The sequence below is a fragment of the Oryx dammah genome, unplaced genomic scaffold (genome assembly GCF_014754425.2).
Source record: "Oryx dammah isolate SB20612 unplaced genomic scaffold, SCBI_Odam_1.1 HiC_scaffold_29, whole genome shotgun sequence".
In the NCBI taxonomy this organism is placed as follows: domain Eukaryota; kingdom Metazoa; phylum Chordata; class Mammalia; order Artiodactyla; family Bovidae; genus Oryx; species Oryx dammah.
Window position 1 is genome coordinate 52,528,243 of NW_024070213.1, and position 22,208 is coordinate 52,550,450.

Sequence of the window (22,208 nt, forward strand, 5' to 3'; positions counted from 1 at the left end):
TGCCTTCTCTCTTCTTCATTACTTATGTTGGACAAACTACCATTATCACTTGCCAAAAATAATCCCACAGTTTAGTAGACTTTAGTTTTGAGGTCTCTCATGTCCTCCTTAGACCACCAGTAGCTTTGTCTTTTGGAGATCAGAAATTGGACGCTTCTTTTTGATGTCTAACAAACCAGACTGTTTCTTAACCTCTAAGGAAGAATATAGCAAAACAACATTTTCTAAGCAACATTTCTGGAAACATTGCAGCAAATCTCTTTGAAATAGATTGTTTGGAACATAGGCCAAATTATTTTTGTATTGTGCTTTAATCAGATTTGTGTTAAGGTAATGATAATAGTAAAGTCTTTAATATAGGGTAAGATAGTTATATGTATTTTTCTTTATATTCATATACAGAAATGACTAAAGATGCACCAAATTTTGATAATACCTATATTCTCATGATGTAACCTGTTTTAAGAAACTAAGGATAAAATACAGAGCTTACAGATTCAGGCTTCTCTTATACTGTAACCATTTCCATGAAACTAATGTTAAAATAGGAAGCTTTTCTAATTTTACCAACTTCCCTGTTCCCCAGTTCTCCCTTTCCACCCACTACCTCCCCTCTCCAATCCCGTACACACTTTCTCTGCTATATTTTAGGAAACTTTTTTTTCAATCCTCATTTCTCCTCCCTTCTGTTTTCTCTGCTTTATAACTTATTTATATAACCTTTCCAATGATATCCTGTGGATTATGCTAAATTATAAAAAATAAATCATGTAGTTGAGTTTCAAAGACTTATACCATTAAACCATAGTTAATAAAAACTGAAAGTTTTTTTAAAGTATGACCTTAACTCTGCTCTTTTCCCATTTATCCCGAGCACTTCAGTGTTTTTTATGCAATGTTTCAAACTCCTAACTTTCCCTGTTATACAAAAGAGTTGAGTGGCATTTAAATTATCAACTAAAAATTTCCAAACTTGTATTTCAAGTGATCAGCTTTCTCCTCTACTGTTAAATAATTTTTATTAAAAAGTTGTTATTAAGTACATTTTATTTCAAAATCTTTCAAGTCTTTGCTCCAGGTAATATATTTTTAAAGTGGTGCAAGTTTTAATCTTGAGCATACTTTATTCCAAATGTTAGAGTCTGTTCACACTGGATGCCCTAAAGTAAATAATTGCTTTTTTTCTCCCTATCTTTCGTTTACCCTTAAACCTCATAAGCTAGCAAAAGGTCCAAAATTTTGTCTTCTATCTCCTTTGTCTTCTAAACCTACCATATTTCACTTTGCAGAATACCTTAAAAGATTGCAGTATTCTTTTGAGAAGTATGGTATTAAAGAGAATTCTACAATGATGCTATTTATTTTCATCCATCTAGTATTTAGGATGCATTAAAGTATCTGTTGCTATCAAAGTCTTAATAGATTAGATATAACAAACTTATAAAACGTAGCATTTATCAAGGTGAATATGTAGATGGGCCTGTAAATGGCAGCCTTGCCTCTTCCACAAGAGAGTCTTCCTGGTAACCTGTGAATCTGAAAGCCTTTGCTTTCCCAGCCTCCTCTAACCTAGCAAGCTATAGAGACCTCAACTTTTTCTCCTCCATAGCCAAAATAAGAGATTATAGTTGTAGAAGGCATCTCTGACTCTTGCTACAGCTCTCTTTTCTGGGCTTTTTTTCTTTTTAAGTAAGGATTAAATTTTTAATACATTTTCTGATTTTAAAAATAATTATTGTAATTTAAAATAATTTGAACTTAATTTGGCAAGATTTGTCCCACTTCTTTCCCATTCTATTGTTTTCCTCTATTTCTTTGCATTGATCTCTGAGGAAGGCTTTCTTATCTCTCCTTGCTGTTCTTTGGAACTCTGCATTCAAATGGTATATCTTTACTTTTCTCCTTCGCCTTTTGCTTCTTTTCACAGCTATTTGTTAAGGCCTCCTCAGACAACCATTTTGCCTTTTTGTATTTCTTTTTCTTGGGGATGGTCTTGATCACTGTGTCAAGACCGCTATACAGTGTCACAAACCTCTGTCCATAGTCTTCAGGCACTCTGTCTATCAGATCTAATCCCTTGAATCTGTTTCTCACTTCCACTGTATAATTGTAAGAGATTTGATTTAGGTCATACCTGAATGATCTAGTGGTTTTCCCTACTTTCTTCAATTTAAGTCTGAATTTGTCGATAAGGAGGTCATGATCTGAGCCACAGTCAGCTCCTGGTCTTGTTTTTGCTGACTGTATAGAGCTTCTCCATCTTTGTCTGCAATGAATATAATCAGTTGGATTTGGGTATTGACCACCTGGTGATGTCCATGTGTAGAGTCTTCTCTTGTGTTGTTGGAAGACAAAGTTTGCTATGACCAGTGCATTCTCATGGCAAACGCTATTAGCCTTTGCCCTGCTTCATTCTGTACTTCAAGGGCAAATTTGCCTGTTACTCCAGGTATTTCTTGACTTTCTACTTTTGCATTCCAGTCCCCTATAATGAAAAGATGAGAGATCTCTTCAAGAAAATTAGAGATACCAAGGGAACATTTCATGCAAAGATGGGCTCAATAAAGGACAGAAATGGTATGGACCTAACAGAAGCAAAAGATATTAAGAAGAGATGGCAAGAATACACAGAAGAACTATACAAAAAAGATCTTCATGACCCAGATAACCACAATGGTGTGATCACTCACCTAGAACCAGATATCCTGGAATGCGAAGTCAATTGGGCCTTAGAAAGCATCACTATGAACAAAGCTAGTGGAGGTGATGGAATTCCAGTGGAGCTATTTCAAATCCTGAAAGATGATGCTGTGAAAGTGCTGCACTCAATATGCCAGCAAATTTGGAAAACTCAGCAGTGGCCACAGGACTGGAAAAGATCAGTTTTCATTCCGATCCCAAAGAAAGGCAATGCCGAAGAATGCTCAAACTACCCACAGTTGCACTCATCTCACACGCTAGTAAAGTAATGCTCAAAATTCTCCAAGCCAGGCTTCAATAGTATTGAACCATGAACTTCCAGATGGTCAAGCTGAATTAGAAAAGGCAGAGGAAGCAGAGATTAAATTCCCAACATCCATTGGATCATTGAAAAAGCAAGAGAGTTCCAGAAAAACACCTACTTCTACTTTATTGACTACACCAAAACCTTTGTGTGGCTCAGAACAAACTTGAAAATTCTTAAAGAGATGGGAATACCAGACCACCTGACCTGCCTCCTGAGAAATCTGTATGCAGGTCAGGAAGCACCAGTTAGGACTGGACATGGAACAACAGACTGGTTCCAAATTGGGAAAGCAGTACGTCAAAGCTGTATGTTGTCACCCTGCTTATTTAATTTATATGCAGAGTACATCATGAGAAATGCTGGACTGGATGAAGCACAAGCTGGAATCAAGATTGCTGGGATAAATATCAATAACCTCAGATATGCAGATGACACCACACTTACAGCAGAAAATGAAGAAGAACTAAAGAGCCTCTTGATGAAAGTGAAAGAGGAGAGTGAAAAAGTTGGCTTGAAACTCAGCTTTCAGAAAACTAAGATCATGGCATCCGGTCCATCACTTCATGGCAACTAGATGGGGACGCAATGGAAACAGTGACAGACTTTTATTTTGGGGGAGCCCCAAAATCACTGCAGATGGTAACTGCAGCCATGAAATTAAAAGACACTTGCTCCTTAGAAGAAAAGTTATGACCAACCTAGACAGCGTATTAAAAAGCAGAGACATTACTTTGCCAGCAAAGGTCTGTCTAGTCAAAGCTATGGTTTTTCCAGTAGTCGTGTATGGATGTGAGAGTTGGACTGTAAAGAAAGCTGAGTGCCAAAGAATTGATGCTTTTGAACTGTGGTGTTGGGGAAGACTTGAGAGTCCCTTAGACTGCAAGGAGATCAAACCAGTCCATCCTAAAGGAGATCAGTCCTGAATATTCATTGGAAGGACTGATGCTAAAGCTGAAACTCCAGTACTTTGGCCACCTGATGTGAAGAACTGACTCATTTGAAAAGACCCTGATCGTGGGAAAGATTTAAGGCAGGAGGAGAAGGGGACGACAGAGGATGAGACGGTTGGATGGCATCATCAACTCAATGGACATGAGTTTAAGTAGACTCCAGGAGTTGGTGACAGAAAGGGAAGCCTGGTATGCTGCAGTCCATGGGGTTGCAAAGAGTCAGACATGACTGAGCAACTAAACTGAACTGTACCACTTCGGTGACAGATCATTAATTTTGAAATCTCTGCATATAAATTTATAAGCCATTTTACTCTCATATTTTTATATATATTCTTGCCTGGATCTCAATACATATTTATTGGGTGAAATGTAAAATAAAATCAGCCTTCTGAAGAGAAATACCTATATTGTTCTTTAAAATATTTTTGAAACAAGCTTATATATAATAGATTATTTGAAGATTTATACATATTTCTAAGTCTTTGTGTTTGTTTGTTTGTTTTTAATAAATTCCCGTCACCTCTTTAAGACTCACCTCAGCGAATTCTTTGCTGGTTCTCACTCAGTCTTCCTTTCCTTGGATCTCACCTTGTCCATTGTGCAGATCTCTGTTACCAATTTTATGACTGTATTGTGATCATCTTTTTAACACATCTATTAGACTATACTTTCTGATGGCAGGGGCTGATTATGTCTTTATTTTCTCATCATAAAGCACTGCGCTGCCATTGTGGTGGTAAATACTGAGGTGTGGGATTGTGATATTAGAATTCTACTGCTAACCCCAGTAAATTTATTTTCACCCTGTAAGATCCCTGAGACCAGAAAACATACAAGGAACAACTGCAGAAGAAAGCAGGGGAGCCTTATCTAGGTTAGTGCCCAGAAACTTCCGGGTAAGGCTCTGTGAAACTGGACTGGAGTGGCCTCTTCTATACATTAGGTTCAAAACTGAATGTTACAACTGACTAGTGACAAGGGAGGGCCAAAGAGAAGAGCACACAACACCATAGAGAGGTGATTGAGATTTTCCCATGTGGACCCTGGCTCAGCTTACCCTTTCTGCCATGTGGGATGAAGCAATATGAGGGAGAAGGGTCCCCAACATATGTACAACCTTTTAAAGCTTGGTGACCTCACTTATTTTGAAGGTGATACAATCCAGGTCCTAAAATTTAACACATCAGATTAGTGTTTCCTCATCTTTTGGGAAAGCGGAGGAGTTGACAAAGAGACTTGATTGCATCTGCTCCCCTTAGAGCTGTATAAGTGAGCTTTCAATAAATGTTTATATCAAATCAGTCCCCTTTTCAAGTAAATTTATATTTATTTCTGACATATCCTCTTCTGTTTTAATGTTCTTATTCCGAACTTTGAAATTCACATGTTCTCAATATTTTTGTGACTTACACACTTCTAGGATTATCATTACATTGTGTTTGTATTGGTATCGAGACAATATATAATGTAATCCCAGAAGAGTTCTTGAATTCTGTTTGACCTTTGTGCGTAATGTGTCCAAGTGAAATTGGACCGTTTGCTTATGAAAGGAACATTGACATAGCTATACTTAAGAGGAGAAGGCCCTGAAATCTTGATTTGAAAAGACATTTATTCATATTGTTAAGTTCATGGCACCATCCCGGCCAAGGCCTTAATCATTTGACTTATCAGTGTTTTCTTTTTTTTGGTGATATAAGAAGAGTGAGAATATGATATCTGGCTTCTATCCAGCAGAATCAGTAATGGATAAATTAAAATGATTTAATTTGGGCTTATGTGGTATTGGATAGCACTGATTCCATTAAGTCATTTAAAATATATACCTTATTAGATTATTCAAGTGCTGTGCACATATTAATATAAAAGCAAAATAAGAGTTATTTAAAATAATGAATCATGTAGAAGGAGGCCTTTTTTCTGGCTTCTATATTTTTCCAGTTTTATTGAGAAATAATTGACATACAGATGTATGATTTTTAGTTCACTTTTATCATGAAATGATTATGACAATAGGTTTAGTTAATATCCATAACCTCATATAGCTGCAATATAAAGAAAAGAAAAAAGTTCACTTGTAATGAGAATTCTTAGGATTTACTGTTAGATGGCCCAGACGGTAAAGAATCTGCCTGCAGTGCAGGAGACCTGGGTTCAGTCCTTGGGTTGGGAAGATCTCCTGGTGAAGGGAATGACTACCCACTACAGTATTCTTGCCTTGAGAATTCCATGGACAGAGGAGCCTGGTGGGCTACAGTCCATGGGGTTGCAAAGAGTGGGTTTGCAAAGAGTCGGACACAACTAAGTGACTAACACTTTCATATCATATACAAGTATTATCTGTAGTCATCCTGTTGTACATTACATCCCTAGTCCATATTTATAACTTTTACTAGTTTGTACCTTTTGACCATCTTCCTCCAGTTACTCCTGCCCCTCCTCTCTGTCTCTGGAACCACAAGTCTGATCTCTTTGTCTGGGAGTTTGGCTTTTTGTTTTGTGTTTAGATTCCACATATTAGTGAGATCATACAGTAGTTGTCTTTCTCTGTCTGACTTATTTCACCTAGCATTATGCTTTCTTTTTTTTTTTTTTTTTTGGTTTTTAAGTAAATCTTTTTTATTACCCACTGAAAATCCAATTTGTATTTTATCATTCTTCTTTTTTTTTATTTTACTTTACAATTCTGTATTGGTTTTGCCATACATTGACATGAATCCACCACGGGTGTACATGCGTTCCCAAACATGAACCCCCCTCCCACCACCCTCCCCACAACATCTCTCTGGGTCATCCCCGTTTCAAAATCCACCCATGTTGTCACAAATGTTAGGATTCTGTTGGTTTTTATGGCTGAATAATATTGCATTGAGTGTAGATCCATTCATCCTTCAGTAGACATGTTGGTTGTTTCCATGTCTTGGCTATTATAAATAGTGCTGCTATGAACATGAGGATGCAGACATCGGTTCAAGTTAGTGTTTTGGGGGTTTGGGGATATGCTGTCAGAACTGGAATTGCTGGACCATGTGGTAGTTCTCCTTTTAATTTTTTTGAGAATTATATACTATACTGTTTTCCACAGTGGCTGTACCAGTTTACAGTGTCACAAATGGTGCACAGGGTTTTCTTTTTTCCATATCCACACTAGCAGTTGTTATCTTTTAATCATGGCCATTCTGTCGGGCATGAGGTGATATCTCATTGTGATTTTAATTTGCATTTCTCTAGTGGCTAGTGATGTTGAGCATCTTTTCATGTATTTGTTGATCATTCATATATCTTCTTTGGAAAGATGTTTATTCAAGTTCTTTGCCCATTTTTTATTTAAATTGTTTTTTTTGTTGTTCTGAGTTCTATGAATTCTTTATATATTTTAGATATTAACCTCTTATCAGGAATATGATATGCAAATATTTTTCCCACTTCATAGGTTGTCTTTTCATTTTGCTGATGGTTTCTTCTGCTGCGTAGCTTTTTAGTTTGATGTAGTCTCACCTGTTTACTTTTATCATTGCCTCTTAATCTTTAGGTATGATTTCTGTAAAACCATTACTAGATCCATGTCAAGGAGCTTTCTGTGTTTTCTTATGAGAGTTTCATGGTTTGGGGGTCTTACATTTAAGTCTTTAACCCATGTCAAGTTAGTTTTTATGGGTGGTACAAGATAGTGGTCAAGTTTTATTCTTTTACCTGTGAATATCTAATTTTCCCAGCACCATTTATTGAAGAGACTCTTTTCTCCACTGAGTATTCTTGGCTCTCTTGTCCAGTATTAGTTGCTTGGGTTTATTTCTGGGCTTTCAGTTCTATTCCACTGGTTTATTTGTATGTCTTTATGAAGGAGGCATATTTAATAATTGAATTATCTTGTGTTCTTTGTTTAGGGTGTTCCAGTGATGGCAATAAGAAACAAAATGATATCAGAAGGACTAGACCCAGATCTTCTTGAGTAAGTAGTTCTTCTGATATAATGATATTACTATCAAGGTGTTGAATTTATCAGTCTTCATAAAAACATTTCAAGCTCTATATATGTTTTTCCTATACATTGTTTTATGGTCAAGGAAACCTCCTCCACAAATAATGTGTCTGCTATGTTTAAAAAGTGAAAAATCTATGCTATACTACTAAAACTAGCCTTAAAACAGTTTAGGAGTATTTTCAGTAAATTGGTGATGAACCTGTATATGCAAAAGAGATGGAAATTGATGACATTTTTGTTTCACAGCAGTAGTATCCACAAGAAGCATTGTTCCTTTTCTTTCTGTGCTGCATTTTTTCTCTCCGTCCCTCCCCGTCCTCTTTTTCTTAATTTGTTGTTGTTCAGTCACTCTGCAGTTTTTTATGTATAAGACCTTAGTATATAGAAATTTTACTCTACATGACCTAGGTTGAGCCAGATGGGAAAATAAACAGAGTAAGTCTATGGTAATGGTTATTATGGAACTAGATATTGTTTGTGTGAGTTTTATAAAAAAAATTTTTTTGAAAAATGCTGAAAAGTTGTGACTCAGAAATTTGACAGTTATTTATTCCATCCAGGCAAACCTGGCTACACAGCTCATCCTGGATAAGATATATCTTAATGGATTATTCAAAACTATTCTCTTTTGCAAGTATCTAGACACATATAAAGAGTCCTTCCAGTTTGGGGGTTTTAGTTCATCCCAATGTATTTAGCTATGTTAGCTCTCCAGGCATTCATACTATACTAGCAGTATACTTTGGAATTCTTCTTGGCTCTGAGCCCTTCAAAAAAATGTATGCATTTTTTCTTTCATAAATGCAATCTTTTTCTCATTTTATCTTTCAAAATATGAAATTTAAAAACATATTTTGAAGTCTAGAAGAACAGATTTCCTGCACGTATCTCCATTTAGTATATATTTCAGTAGCAAACAGTTCAAGTACAATGGTATGGATTGGTAATTTGAACCAAACATCTCCAGGATATTTGGCATTTGTTCTGGAAATTGTTTCTGACACACTTTAAAAGCAGATGGATTGTGACACATACTTTAATGTGAATTGAACATATGGGTCCAATCCATTTTGGTACTCATTGGAATATATGTTGTAAATATATCTAACATTGACCATGACCCCTTTTTTGCTTCTGGAAATACACAGCAGAGCTTCTGTACTAACAGAGAGCTAAAATGACCTTTAAAATGATAATTTTTTCTCTCTGGAGAAAATGTAATAAATGGGAAACTAGCAGCCCTGTTAGCATCAGCATATGCTAGTTCTTCATTCGCTCCCCCCCGTCCTGGCTGCATTGCATCCCCTGCCTAGCCTAAAACTCCTTCATAATCCTTTACTTCAACTGGCTACCCACACTAACAACTTGAAAGTCACCCTTGATTCTGCCCTCCTCCCTTCCCCTCACTATGTCAGTCACTGTGGTTTGCTCATTTTTAATCTCACATCTGACCATGTGCCTCGATGCCATTGCTGTTTAGTTCAAGCCCTCATCATTTCTCACCTGATTTATTTTAATTGCTCCTTTTTGGTTTTCTATTCTCTTTCAGTCCGTCACTAAAAACTTAAGTGGATGTCTTCAGATAGTTCATCTGTTCATACATACAAGTCTTCCTGTGACTCTCTGCTGCCCTTAACATATGCTCTGACATCTTAGAATTGCAAATAAATGCATTTATCATCAAGACTCTGGCTTCATCTCTTGCCAATCATCCATGCATCCCTGTCTCTTAGAGCTGTAGCAGACTACTTATATGGTTCTCTGACTGTACCATTTTCCTGGTGTCTTTGAAAGTTTGTATTCTTCCCCATGGAACTTCCTTCCCCCATGTTATTGGCCAGGCTGATTTGATATTCTTTAAGATCCCATTTAGGTATCACCTTTTTAAGAAGTTAGTGGATGACTACCAAGGGGAGAACCCCTAGGACCTCCAGTACTTTCTTGGTGTATCTCACTTAGCAAGTTTGGGCGCACGTCATTGTCTGTAAATGTTGAGAAACATTCAGCTGCAAGGTGGTGCCAAGTTTTAGGGTAGAATTCCAGTAACAGTTAACATTGTCTTACAGAAAAGCTGCTCCTCAACCACAGCCTGGAGCCTGAATTCTGACCCATTACCTCATGAGTACATGCCATTGGTCACAAGGGGCACTGGTTGGAGTAGGGTGACTCACTATAACCTATCACCACTACAGCTAGAAAACCAGCTGCAACTACATTTAGCTAGATATGATAAGTGGAATCAACCACCTTGTTAAAGAGGACTTCTGTCACTTTAGGAATCATGTTTACATAAAAGTTAAGGAGCCTTGGTTTAAGGGGAAAGTCTGAGATGAAGAAAATGCACCATCCAAGGAAAGAGTGTGCTTTTATTTAGAATATTAGGTACATATTAAGCCTAAGCCAAAAACTTTGAGTAAAGACGGTTCTTTTCTTTTTTAAAGTATAAACATAAACTTTTCTTTTTAGCCCTAGGTAGTGAGACAAACTTATGTAATTGTAGGAAGAAGTAGTCTAAATCTGTTTGCACTGAACAAAGAGTAAAACTGAGGTTAATATAGGAATAAATACTGATCAGAAAATAGACTGTTATAACAGTTTGGAAAGTAAGAGTATGTAACTTTGAACCAAAACAGTTTACTTGATAAGGGAGAAGAGAACCTGGCTATTTTCTTACAAAAATGACTATCCCTGAATTTTAGAAAGTCTATAAAACTGAAGAAAATGCCAGATAATTACCAAAAACAATAGTATTTGTTTGCTACTTCTTAGTGATTATTTAATCTTCTTAAAAATCTAAGTTTTTAAAAATGATGATAGGGCTTATATAATCAAGACTTAGTTTTTGGTTCTAGCTTGTAAAAATTAGCTCTTAGCTTATAAAAATTAGTTTTAAAAAATGCAGTGAATTAAAAAGATATGTGAAAGAGTACCTTTGTCACCTTTGTCATCATACACACAAGTTGATGGAAAGGAAAGAAAATAGAAAATTTTCAGGTTGATCTGTTTTAGAAATACAGAACAGATAAATCATACCTTATAAATTTTTTCAGTCAATGCCTAGATTCTCTTACCAAGAAAAAGGAAAAATGTTTCTCCCTATCCTATTCTATGGCTTCATTTATGTCCCATAACTAAGGTTACTATTACTAGTAATTACTACTTTTACTACTCTAAGATAAATAGCCTCTGAACCTGTCTAGCAAGAGAGGAAATTAGTGATGGCTAAGTCTCAGTCTAAGGCAGACTTTAGAAATGGTCTGCTTGCTGAGGTCCAGATTCTGCCCTGCCCCTTTCTAGCTGTATGACCCTGAACTAATTACCTAATCAATCTGTGCATCCGTTTCCTCGTAAATGTAAAATAGAAGAGTTCACCCTTTATAGATTCATTCAGACTAAGTAAGCACTCAGCGCAGCTCTGAACAAGCAGTAAATGTTCAGTAAATGTTAGTTGTGATTTATGAATGTTTTAATGGAAGAATATGTAGCAAGTTCTAAACAACTGGATTTACCAGGCTCTCAGATCACAACTTGTTTATAGTCCCGTAGTTGCCTGTATACCATTGTGGTCTCAACACAGACATATATAATGTACACAGAGTAATTATCCTTTTGAGTTGTATTCTCTGTTTTCCCAAACTGAAAAATCTGTATTTTCAACTTTGTAGTAAAGAACAGACTTCTGAAATTTAAATTTAACTGGTCACATTCTTAATGTTAGTAGGAGAGTACAGTTTGCAACATAGTGATTTGGCTAAAGAAATCAAGTTATGCAGGCTTTAAACAGAACCAGCTAAGTTGGCATTTGTCCTGGATATATCTATTCAAAAGACATTTATACCCTTTTCTCAGACTGTGCAGTGACCATGATTGTGGTTGCCAGGAATAAAAGTAACCACCTCAGCCTGCTTATCACTGAGATGAGAGGAGATTTATTAGTGATAAACAAAAGGATACTGGAAAGCAAGAAAACTTTATTTAATTATATTCAAGGCATATCCAGCAGAGTTTCCTGCCCTCTAAGGGAATTCCTTATCTGCTAGTGATTTGCCTGTCTCCTGCTACCGAACAACATAATGGATTAAAGGTTGAATTTTGTCTAGTTGAGCATAGAATTGATCTCAGTTCCCCAACTGAGCAATTCCAAAAACAGGTTTTTTTGTTTGTTCCATTTTTCTAGTTCTTGCTTAACTGGTATTTCATTCAAGGTAATTACCAGTCGTTGATGACAGAGGATGAGACAGAGGGGCAACAGAGGATGAGATGGTTGGTTGATATCATCTACTCGATGGACATGAATTTGAGCAAACTCTGGGAGATAGTGAAAGACAGGGAAGACTGATGTGCTGTAGTTCATGGGGTCACAAAGAGTCAGACATGACTTAGTGAGCGAACAACAACCAGTCCTTGACCACTGGCTGGCATACTGACTAGAAAGAAGTATAGGACAGGAAAAAACAATGTCAGAAAACTGATTAGTCCACTGTTGGAGGCTTAGATCACAAGAGTCAGTTCAGTTGCTCAGTCATTTCCGACTCTTTGCAACACCATGAACCACAGCATGCCAGGCCTCCCTGTCCATCACCAACTCCCGGAGTCCATCCAGACCCATGTCCACTGGGTCAGTGATGCCATCCAACCATCTCATCCTCTGTCGTCCCCTTCTCCTCCTGCCCTCAATCTTTGCCAGCATCAGGGTCTTTTCAAATGAGTCAGCTCTTCGCATCAGGTGGCCAAAGTATTGGCGTTTCAACTTCAACATCAGTCCTTCCAATGAACACCCAGGACCGATCTCCTTTAGGATGGACTGGTTGGATCTCCTTGCAGTCCAAGGCACTCTCAAGAGTCTTCTCCAATACCACAGTTCAAAAGCATCAATTCTTGGGCGCTCAGCTTTCTTTATAGCCCAGCTCTCACATCCATACATGACCATAGCCTTGACTAGGTGGACCTTTGTTGACAAAGTAATGTCTCTGCTTTTTAATATGCTGTCTGCTGCTGCTGCTGCTAAGTCGCTTCACTTGTGTCCGACTCTGTGCGACCCCATAGACGGCAGCCCACCAGGCTCCCCCGTCCCTGGGATTCTCCAGGCAAGAACACTGAAGTGGGTTGCCATTTCCTTCTCCAGTGCATGCAAGGGAAAAGTGAAAGTGAAGTCGCTCAGTCGTGTCCGACTCCTAGCAACCCCATGGACTGCAGCCTACCAGGCTCCTCTGTCCATGGGATTTTCCAGGCAAGAGTACTGGAGTGGGGTGCCATTGCCTTCTCCGAATATGCTGTCTAGGTTGGTCATAACTTTCCTTCCAAGGAGGAAGCCTCTTTTAATTTCATGGCTGCAATCACCATCTGCAGTGATTTTTGAGCCCCAAAAAATAAAGTCAGCCACTGTTTCCCCATCTATTTGCCATGAAGTGATGGGACCGGATGCCATGGTCTTCGTTTTCTGAATGTTGAGCTTTAAGCCAACTTTTTCACTCTCCTCTTTCACTTGCATCAAGAGGCTTTTTAGTTCCTCTTCCCTTTCTGCCATAAGGGTGGTGTCATCTGCATATCTGATGTTATTGATATTTCTCCTGGCAATCTTGATTCTAGCTTGTGCTTCTTCCAGCCCAGCATTTCTCATGATATACTCTGCATATAAGTTAAATAAGCAGGGTGACAATGTACAGCCTTGATGTACTCCTTTCCCAATTTGGAACCAGTCTGTTGTTCCATGTCCAGTTCTAACTGTTGCTTCACAACAGTAAGAGATAAGAGATAATAAAAATATGGAAGAAGCAGTGTTAAAAACAGATGGGGTCTGCCAGTGTCTAGCAAGAAGTTAGGGGAGCTATTGTGATGTAAGAACCCCAAGATAAACAGCAGAAACCCATCTTACCTAGAATAGCTAGCTTTCTTTTTCTTTATCATATTAGGCATTGTGTTGTTTCTCTGGCTGGGGAATCTACTTACCACAGCAAAGAACAGGTATACCTGCCTTGATGGGCATTCAGAATAGAAAAGACCAAACTGTGTAGTTTGAGTAAATGTAATGCTGAAATAAGTCTTACTAGTTACTGTAGACAAAATTGTCTTTTTTTTTTTTTTAACTATCCTAAATGTCTTTATATAGTCAATGTAACCAGTACTTTGGCCACCTCATGCGAAGAGTTGACTCATTGGAAAAGACTTTGATGCTGGCAGGGATTGGGGGCAGGAGGAAAAGGGGACGACCGAGGATGAGATGGCTGGATGGCATCACTGACTCGATGAACGCGAGTCTGAGTGAACTCCAGGAGTTGGTGATGGACAGGGAGGCCTGGCGTGCTGCGATTAATGGGGTTGCAAAGAGTCGGACACAACTGAGCGACTGAACTGAACTGAACTAAATCTTAGTTCAGGAATTCAGTGTTTGGCTGTTTCCTTAAGACCACTTATTAACTATTGCATAGGTGGCTCAGATGGTAAAGAATCTGCCTGCAACACAGGCAGACCTGAGTTCGATCCCTGGGTCAGAAAGATCCCCTGGAGAAGGGAATGGCAACCCACTCCAGTATTCTTGCCTGGAGAATCCCATGTACAGAGGAATATGGTGGGCTACAGTCCATGGGGTCAAAAAGAGTCAGACATAACTGAGCAACTAACACTGAGAACGACACTAATTGACAAGTATCATGTGACATTATAACTGTGTGTGCAATAGTTGATATTGAAAAGTGATTTGAATAACTATCACACCCTATCCCCACAACCCTGCTACTCAGCAGTATTTGCTCTAACAATGTTTTTGGCACTTCATCTGCTTTAAATTCCACTGCTTTAAATTGAAAGAAAATGAAAAATATCTTTAAACTATTTACCTACATAAATAAATGTTTTTCCAAAGAATATTTATAATGTTTGCCATCAAAGTGGTTTTGATTTTAAGCACAAATGTAAATCTCTTTTTAATGAAAACAGATCAATGGTGTTTATATCTTAAGACTCCTTTATGTACAGGATCACAGAAATGTAACTCAAACTAGCTAAAGTAAAAAGGGAAGTTATTGACTCACATCCCTAAGAAGTCTAAGCAAGACAAAATTAGGGGCACAGCACCATTATTGCTGGCTGGTTGGTGTTTTCTCTCACCTGTACCTCCGTCTGCCTTTAATCAAACATGGCATAATAATCCACTTTTCTCCTACTGCTGATAAGCTTCCTCCTGGAAAACAAGGAATTAGCAAATAATATTTGCTTTATATTTTAAATGGCTGTAATATTGCTAGTTTCACCAACTGAAAGGAAAGAGAACCCCTTCTCCATAGTCCATAGCTCATATCTAGGGAAGCATTCTGATTGTCCCCGTTTGGTTTATGAGCCCTCCCTTATGCCGGTGTCTTTACAGAGAATGATTCTCCTGACTTGCCAGTCCTGGATTATGTGACTGAAATAAGGAACGGTATAAGGAAAGGATGAAGATGGCAGGGATTGTGGTTGACAGTCTTGTTTATGTAAATGGGAGAAAGATGACAGAAAAACATGCACACAGCATCCTGTTTGCTAAAAAGTACTGATTTGTATATGGTTAGTCCTTTCGGAGAAGGCAATGGCAACCTACTCCAGTACGCTTGCCTGGAAAATCCCATGGGCAGAGGAGCCTGGTAGGCTGCAGTCCATGGGATCGCTAAGAGTCAGACATGACTGAGCAACTTTGCTTTCACTTTCCACTTTCATGCATTGGAGAAGGAAATGGCAACCCACTCCAGTATTCTTGCCTGGAGAATCCCAGAGACAGGGGAGCCTGGTGGGCTGCCATCTCTGGGGTCGCACAGAGTCGGACACAACTGAAGTGACTTAGCAGCAGCAGCAGCAGCAGTCCTTTCCTTTCTAAATTTTGGCTCAGTTTTAGTTGAGGTCAACCTAGTAATCTTTGAAAATATCTCTTTTTAAAGAAATTAAACAGTAAGGAGTTTAAAGTTAAGCTTTAAAAATTTTGCTTTTACTAAGACTTTTATTGATAATCTTAATGCCACAAATTATATAAATACGCTTATTAAAATATAGCTACCAAGATAACCACTAAAGATTGAGATTTTTTAAAATATATACATGATAAATCATGAATATGACTTCTTATTTTTTTCTGCGTTTTGCTGACGTCTTTTTTAGTGATTCATTTATATTGTTTAAAATACTGAGAGTATTATGAAATCTTCATTTCCACATTTTAGTAGTGAAGTGTGACTAGTAAAGTAGCAACCATTTAAAACATATCTTTTAAAACTTCTTTCTATGAAAGAAAATTAAAAGGTATGCATGTGTGCACACACATACACACACGCACAGAATCAAGCCAGAGCAGTTCTGATTATTAAAAAGCCAAATACTATTCCCCCTAAGAATATTAATATGAATATCCAGTCTGGAAATGTTGTTAAGAGTTTTATTATTACATTAACATTTTTAAAGCTTTATAACTTATTTGATTTTCACAATTTTTGAAGTTTTTTATATAACAACAGGAACTCTAGTATGTAGCTTTTCTTTTGTTTTCATAGCAATTACAATTGAAAGTAGCTTTAAATTTATTTTAAAAATGAATGAGGGCAAGCAAAAAAGTATCAGTAAAATATGAAGAAATTGTAACCCTTGTACACTCTGGGTGGGAGTGTAAAATTATATAATTGCTGTGGAAAACAGTATGGCAGTTTCTCCAGAAATCACTTCTGGGCATATACTCAAAAAAGTGAAAGCAGACTCAAATAGATGCTTGTATACTCATGTTCATAGCAGCATTTTTCACAATAGTCCAAAAGTAGAAACAACCCAAATGCCCATCCATAAGTGAATGGATAAACAAAATGTATTATCTGCATACAATGAACTATTATTAATCCTAAAATTGAAAACAAATTCTGATACATGGTACAATATGGATGAATCTTGAAGACATGATAAATGAAAGAAGACAGTCACAAAAAGACAGGTATTGTATAATTCCACCTACATGAGGTACCTAGAGTAGACAAATTCATAGAGACAGAAAGTAGAGGAGTGATTGTCACAAGCTAGAAGGAGAGAGAAATGAGGAGTTATTGTTTAACTGGTACAGAGTTTCAGTTTTGCAACATGAAAAGAATTCTGGAGGTTGGTTAAGTGGTGATGATTGCACAATACTGTGAATGTACTCAGCGCCACTGAACTGTACACTTCTAAATGGTTAAGATGGTAAGTTTTATGTTATGTGTATTATACAACAATAAAAGAAATGAGAAAAGGAAGAAATGAACAAAGACAGAGAATAACAAGTGTTGACAAAGATATGGAGAAATTATAACTCTCATATTCTGATGGTGGAAATATAAAATGATGCATTCACTGGGGAAAACAGTTTGACAGTTCCTCAAAAAGTCAAACATGGAGTTAACCAGATGACTCAGCAGTTCTACTTGGGGTTTGTACTCGAGTATTCTAAACATACATTCACACAAAAACTTGTACACAAATGTTCCACTCGCATTATTCATAACAGCCAAAAAGTAGAAATAACCTAAATGTTCATCAACTGATGAATGGATAAACAAATTGGTATATCCATGCAATGGAATAATATTTGCCATAAAAAGGAATGAAGTACTGATAAATGCTACAACATGGAAGAGTCTTGAAAAAAAGGCTAAATATCCTCGATCCTATTTATGTGAAATGTCCTGAATAGATAAATCCATAGACACAGAAAAGTAGATTCATAGTCATCAGAGGATGAGGGGGAAAGGAGATGGAATGTGTCTGCTAATGAGTTTTAGGTTTCTTTTCGGAGTAATGAAAATGTTCTAGAATTAGATAGCAGTAATGGTTGCACAACCTTGTGAATATACTAAAATGCTAATTTGTACAGTTTTAAATGGTGAATTTTATGGTATGTGAATTATATCTCAATTAAAAAAATAAATGACTTCTTAAGTGTCCATCAACAGATGAATGGTTAAAGACTTGATATATATATATCCAATAGAATATTATTCAACCATACAAAAGAATGAAGTTTTGCCATTTGGATGGACTTGGGGAGTATTATGCTAAGTGAAGCAAGTCAGGCAGAGAAAGACAAATACTGTATGATACGACTTATACATGTGGAATCTGAAAAATATCAATAAACCCTAGTGAGTATAACAAAAAAGATGCAAACTCACAGATATAGAGAACAAACTAGTGGTTACCAGTTGGGAGAGAGAGGTGGTAGGGGCGATATCAAGAGGGGATTAAAAGGTTCAAACTTATATATAAGTAAGTTACAAGGATATATTGTACAGCACAGAGTATATAGCCAATATTTTATAATGACTATAAATAGAATATTACCACTGCATTGTACACCTGTGGCTTATATAATTATGTACACCAACTATACTTAAATTTTTTTTTAATGACTTCTTAAAATTCCTAAACTTAGTTGTGTGATTTCACTGAAAGCTGACATTTCATATAACTTCTCTGCACTCTCCACCTATTGTCCCTACCAAATGACCTAATCTCATCTACTGTTTTACCCTAGTTACTTTTCTACACCCTAGCTACCAAAAGATTTATAGGTCCCAAATGCACTGTGCTGCACCATCCCTGTTTTTTCTTTATTCAGTATGCTCTCATCCCTACTTAGTCCCACATTTTCTGTTTCTGACAAATTCATGCCTATCCCAACACTCTTCACAAGTGTATTCACCTTTCTTGAGTTTTCTGTGACTAACGCTGAAGTGAAGTGAAGTGAAGTCGCTCAGTCATGTCCTACTCTTTGCGACCCCATGGACCTATGTAGCCTACCAGGCTTCTCTGTCCATGGGATTCTCTAGGCAAGAATACTGGAGTGGGTTACCATTTCCTTCTCCAGGGGATCTTCCCAACCCAGGGATCGAACCTGGGTCTCCCGCATCAGTAACGCTAGTAGAATGAATTACCTTTTCCTTTCAAACAAGTGTAGTTACTACAACTATATTTTGTGTATCACACTGTATAAGAATAGTTTATTTCCTTCTGTCTCCCCCACTAAATTATCAACTTCAGAGCAGCAACTACTTATTATTTGTTTCTGTACCTGCAGCACCTAAAAACTTTCTTGGCCAAGTAGTAGGTACATGATAACAATGAGAATTATAATCATAATAATAGATAGCCATTATTTAATATACCTACTATGTGCCACATGACAAACCTCGACAGCATATTAAAAAGCAGAGACATCACTCTACTGACAAAGGGCAGTATAGTCAAAGCTATGGTTTTTGCGGTAGTCATGTACAGGTGTGAGAGTTGAACAATAAAAAAGGCTGAGCACTGAAGAATTGATGCTTTCGAACTGTGGTGTTGAAGACTCTTGAGAGTCCCTTGGACTGCACGGAGATCAAACCAGTCAATCCTAAAGGAAATCAGTCCTTGAATATTCATTGGAAGGACTGATGCTGAAGCTGAAGCTCTAATACTTTGACCACCTGATGCAAAGAGCCGATTCATTGGAAAAGACTCTGATGGTGGGAAAGACTGAAGGCAAGAGGAGAAGAGGATGACAGAAAATGAGATGGCTGGATGGCATCACCCACTCAATGGACACGAGTTTGAGCAAATTCTGGGAGATATTGAAGGACAGGGAGACCTAGCATGCTACAGTTCATGGGGTCACAAAGAGTCGGGACACGACTGAGTGACTGAACAACAACAACAATGTGCCATGTATTATTCAGTGTATTTTGCAGTTAGTAATTCATCCTAATATTCACAACAATCCAGTCAGTCAGTTGGGTACACAGTGTAGTTAAATAGTTTCCCCAAAGTTGCTCAGAAACTACATAGCAAGGCTAGGATTTGAACCCAGTATTTATACACACTACTAATAGAGTTCTTGCTTCTGTGGAGAATAATGAAGACTGTGTTCCCATGTTAGCATTTTAGGCAGTGGAGCATCAGTCAAAACCACTAAATGCTGTACTTAGCTCTAACACTTTATTATACTGAGTACATGTGACTTCCTCATGGGCATAATCTAAAATTTTTTTTAATTTATTTATTTTAATTGGAGGCTAATTACTGTACAATATTGTAGTGGTTTTGCCATACACTGACATGAATCTGCCATGGGTGTGCATGTGTTCCCCATCCTGAACACCCCTCCTACCTCCCTCTCCGTCCTATTCCTCAGGGTCATCCCAGTGCACTAGCCCAGAGCACCCTGTCTCATGCATTGAACCTGGACTGGTGATCTGTTTCACATATGATATACATGTTTCAGTGCTATTCTCTCAAATCATCCCACCCTCGCCTTCTCCCACAGAGTCCAAAACACTATTCTATACAACTCTGTCTTCATATAGGGTCATTGTTATCATCTTTCTAAATTCCATATATATGCACATTAGTATACTGTATTGATGTTTTTCTTTCTGACTTACTTCACTCTGTATAATAGGCTCCAGTTTCATCCACCTCATTAGAACTGATTCAAATGTATTCTTTTTAATGACTGAGTAATATTCCATTGTGTTTATGTACCACAAGTTTCTTACCCATTCGTCTGCTGATGGACATCTAGGTTGCTTCCATGTCCTGGCTATTATAAACAGTGCTGCAGTGAACACTGGGGTACATGTGTCTCTTTCAATTCTTGTTTCCTCGGTATGTATGCCCACAAGTGGGATTGCTGGGTCATACGGCAGTTCTATTTCCAGTTTTTTAAGGAATCTCCACACTGTTCTCCATAGTGGCCGTACTAGTTTGCATTCCCAACAACAGTGTAAGAGGGTTCCCTTTTCTCCACACCTTCTCCAGCATTTATTGCTTGTAGACTTTTGGATAGCAGCCATTCTGACCAGTGTGAGTGAGATGGTACCTCATTGTGGTTTTGATTTGCGTTTCTCTGATAATGAGTGATGTTGAGCATCTTTTCATGTTTGTTAGCCATCTGTATATCTTCTTTGGAGAAATGTCTGTTTAGTTCTTTTGCCTATTTTTTGATTGGGTCGTTTATTTTTCTGGAATTGAGCTGCAGAAGCTGCTTATATATTTTTGAGATTAATTTTTTGTCAGTTGCTTTGTTTGGTATTATTTTTGCCCATTCTGAAGGCTGTCTTTTCACCTTGCTTATAGTTTCTTTCATTGTGCAAAAACTTTTAAGTTTAATTAGGTCCTATTTGTCTAATTTTACTTTTATTTCCATTACTCTGGGAGGTGAATCATAGAGAATCCTGCTGTGATTTATGTCAGAGAGTGTCTTGCTTGTTTTCCTCAAGGAGTTTTATAGTTTCTGGTCTTACATTTAGAGCTTTAATCCATTTTGAGTTTATTTTTGTGTATGGTGTTAGAAAGTGTTTTCGTTTCATTCTTTTACAAGTGATTGACCAGTTTTCCCAGCACCGCTTGTTCAAGAGATTGTGTTTTCTCCATTGTATATTCTTGCCTCGTTTGTCAAAGATAAGGTGTCCATAGGTGCATGGATTTATCTCTGGGCTTTCTATTTTGTTCCATTGATCTATATTTCTGTCTTTGTGCCAGTACCATAGTGTTGATTCCTCCAGGTCCATATTTCCATACAAATTGTGAAATTATTTGTTCTGGTTCTGTGGAGAAAAACCGTTGGTGGCTTGATAGGGATTGCATTGAATATATAGATTGCTTTGGGTAGTATACTCATTTTCACTATATTGATTCTTCCAATCCATGAACATGGTATATTTCTCCATCTATTTGTGTCTTCTTTGACTTCTTTCATCAGTGTTTTATAGTTTTCTATATATAGGTCTTTTGTTTCTTTAGGTAGATACAGTCCCAAGTATTTTATTCTTTTTGTTGCAGTGGTGAATGGAATTGTTTCCTTAGTTTCTCTGTTTTCTCATTGTTAGTGTATAGGAATGCAAGGGATTTCTGTGTGTTAATTTTATATCCTGCAACTTTACTGTATTCATTGATTAGCTCTAGTAATTTTCTGTTGGAGTCTTGAGGGTTTTCTATGTAGAGGATCATGTCATCTGCAAACAGAGTTTTACTTTTTTTTGAATCTGGATTCCTTTTATTTCTTTTTCTTCTCTGATTGCTGTGGCTAAAACTTCCAACACTATGTTGAATAGTAGTGGTGAGAGTGGGCACCCTTGTCTTGTTCCTGACTTTAGGGGAAATGCTTTGAATTTTTAACCTTTGAGGATAATGTTTGTTGTGGGTTTGTCAAAAATAGGTTTTATTGTGTTGAGGGATGGCATCACCGACTCAATGGACATGAGTTTGGGTAAACTCCAGGAGTTGGTGATGGACAGGGAGCCCT

At 37.4% G+C, this 22,208-nt stretch overlaps 1 protein-coding gene across 3 annotated transcripts in view; it reads left to right on the forward strand.

The window, feature by feature from the left end:
• WASHC3 (WASH complex subunit 3) overlaps window positions 1-22,208 on the forward strand; it is a 56,466-nt gene that overhangs the window by 26,897 nt on the left and 7,361 nt on the right. For all 3 annotated transcript variants that reach the window (XM_040234864.1, XM_040234866.1, XM_040234867.1), the window contains one exon: window positions 7,848-7,912. In XM_040234864.1, the coding sequence (XP_040090798.1) occupies window positions 7,848-7,912 (65 nt within the window). The remainder of the gene's footprint in view (window positions 1-7,847; window positions 7,913-22,208) is intronic.